General features: G+C 41.1%; 1 protein-coding gene across 1 annotated transcript; it reads right to left on the reverse strand.

Moving 5' to 3' along the window:
- Nucleotides 1–1,862: 1,862 nt before the first annotated feature.
- LOC143594723 (uncharacterized) lies at nt 1,863–2,207 on the reverse strand. Its single transcript, XM_077073961.1, has one exon. It carries the CDS (start codon nt 2,205–2,207, stop codon nt 1,863–1,865), a length of 345 nt encoding a protein of 114 aa, XP_076930076.1.
- Between the last annotated feature and the right edge of the window lie 493 nt (nt 2,208–2,700).

A 2,700-nucleotide genomic window follows, 5' to 3' on the forward strand; every position in this document is an offset into this window, starting at 1 on the left:
ACAGCGGAGAGTAGTGGTGTTCTTCGGGTTATTTATTCGGGTGTCGGGCTGTTCGAGTCGGGTTTCTCGGGTTTGAGCTCAAAGCAAACTGACCCAAAACCGACCCAAATAAGGTTGGGTTGTTCGGGTTTCGGGTTGAACGGGTCGGGTTTCAGGTTTAACAAGTTAAAAAAATTCACCTTTAATAAGATCATAAATAAACCATAATTTAAACCTTAATAAAACCATAACCAAGTCAATTTCAACATACAACTATATTTAACTATAACAAAATCAAAAACCTTCATAATTTCAAAAGTTAATAAACATAAAATGTTTGAACCATAAAATTAACAATAAAAAAGACGATAACAATAAACTTCTAAACGGTTTGAAACAAAAAGAATTAAAGTGTTACCTTGAAATAGATTTGAATGAACCAAGTTAAGTCTAGTTACAATAGGAGTGCTTTAGTGCTTTGTGTGATACTATGTGATGTGTGGCTGTGGATTTTGGAATGAAAAGAACCACCAATCAATACTTAAAATCAATAGAGATTTTAGAGGTTTGAAAAATTAAATTATGAATTAAATGAAGATAGCATGCCTCAACAAAAATATTAATGTGTACACATGCAACGGCCAAGATTTGAGAGCATGAGACCTTTGGTTACCTGGGCTTATAAAACATCAGAACCAACTATTTGAGTTAATCGGGTTGTTCGGGTCAACCCAATTTTGGATATTTTAATCCAAATACCAACCCAAATGTTTACTCTCGGGTTCGGGTTAAGAGTTTATTTGGGTCAGGTTATTCGGGTCTTAGTTTGCTTTGAGTTGGGTTTGTTATTCGTGTGCAATTAAAAAACACACCCCTAGCAGAGACGGAGTACCATGCCTTGTCGTTCCCTATTTTATCCATCGTCACCCAGCTTGCCAAGGAGGAGGATGGCGTGCAAAGGTAATGAGAGTTTTTGGAGCATCAAGGGCGAGCACCTCCTCTGTGGTTGGTGATGGTGTGCTGCTCAGCAGGATCTGGTGAATGGCATATGAGAAGAGGAGAGAGTAGACTACGAAGCCCCTCACCGTCAGGATTAGATTTGTACATAAGTAGAATAGGACTTATGGAATATCCTGTTAGATCGCCCATCTTGAAATACAAAATTTAAATACATCACTTTGATTAACACCAACTTGAATCGCCATGGCGGAGTATCATTTTCACTAATAATGTGGCCTTAGGCCCGCTTTTACAAAAAGTGAAATCGATTTACACATAACACCTTCCTAGTTGTGCCACGTTCCAGGTTCGCGGAACAGGCGTTCCATTGAGTTTATTTAACACATAAGCGCCCTTGCCTTGGACCTTAGTAACTTGATAAGGTCTTTCCCAATTTGGCGATAACTTCCCTGGCGCTTGAGCTTTGGATGCCTCGTTGTTGCGGATGACATAATCTCTGGTGTTGAACTCACTAATATTAACTTTGGCGTTACAATATTTTTGGAGTTGGCTCTTGTAATTATGCTCGCGCATCGCAACCAACTTTCTTCTTTCATCAAGGAGCATCAAATCAATGTGTCATTGCTCGTCGTTGTTTGCTCTACGGTTAGGACGCGCGAGGAAGATAGACCTATTTATGCCGGGACCATAGCTTCTCTGCCATATGTGAGACTAAATGGCGTTTCAGTGTTACTTGTGTTCCTTTGTGTTCTGAGGGCCCAAAGGACATGCGCAATCTGGTCTACCCAGCCAAATCTGTAATGGTCCAACCTTCTCTTAATTCCATCATCGATGCTGTGATTGGCGCACTCGACTTCCCCATTACCTTGCGGGTGCGCAATGGATGCAAAAGTTTGTGAGGTTTGCAGTTCTGCTAGCCAGGCTTACACACGCTGGTCGGTGAACTGCTTTCCGTTGTTGTTGACTATGTTCACGGGTAAGCCAAATCGACAGATGATGAACTCCCATATGAACTTCTTCACACTGGCGGCGTTTATAATAGACACAGGCTTAGCCTTTATCCATTTGGTGAAGTAGTTGATCGAGACTATCATGAATTTCGCCCACCCCGACGCTTCTGGAAATGGCCCCGTTATGTCAATGGCCCAATTCTGAAATGGCCACACGGCAAGGACTCGTATCATGTTGTTCTTCGAACGAATGGTATTTGGTGCATGGCGCGGACACGCGTTACATTTGTGGATCAGTTTTTCGATGTCCACATGCATGCCTGGCCAGTAATATCATGCGTTCATGATTTTTGCTACCACCATGTGCGAGCCTGCATGTATTCCACAAATGCCTTCATGGATCTCCCTAAGGAGATATTATCCTACGAGTCCACGCAGTGGAAGATTGGTCCTAGGTAAGATCATCTATACAAAATGCCATCTTTCATTTGATAATTCAGCGCTTTATGGCGTATCTTCCTAGCCCCTGCATTGCTTTCTGGTAAGATACCAGCGGACAAGAAGTTAACAATTGGTGTCATCTAGGATGCGAAGTGCTCGATTTCGAACAAACCGTCTTGAAACCTTTGGTTTATCTATCACATATGTTAGAATAATTAATGTTTGTGAAAATAACACTTTTATAAAAGAATCATTTCCGATACAGTGCTAGGAGATGGGCCTTATTCTTTTACACAACGGTGATTTCTCAAAAAGGCACCATAGTCTTTTGGTTTATATCATCCAACTCGTACGTTTAAATAAACATTTT

Source organism: Bidens hawaiensis, unplaced genomic scaffold, assembly GCF_021521415.1.
Source record: "Bidens hawaiensis isolate Kalapana, Puna unplaced genomic scaffold, B.hawaiensis_p1.1 tig00044100_1, whole genome shotgun sequence".
Lineage (NCBI taxonomy): Eukaryota > Viridiplantae > Streptophyta > Magnoliopsida > Asterales > Asteraceae > Bidens > Bidens hawaiensis.

What these genes read in the sequence shown, in the direction of transcription:
- LOC143594723 (XM_077073961.1), bottom strand. Translation starts at nt 2,207, where the DNA reads ATGCATGTGGACATCGAAAAACTGATCCACAAATGTAACGCGTGTCCG.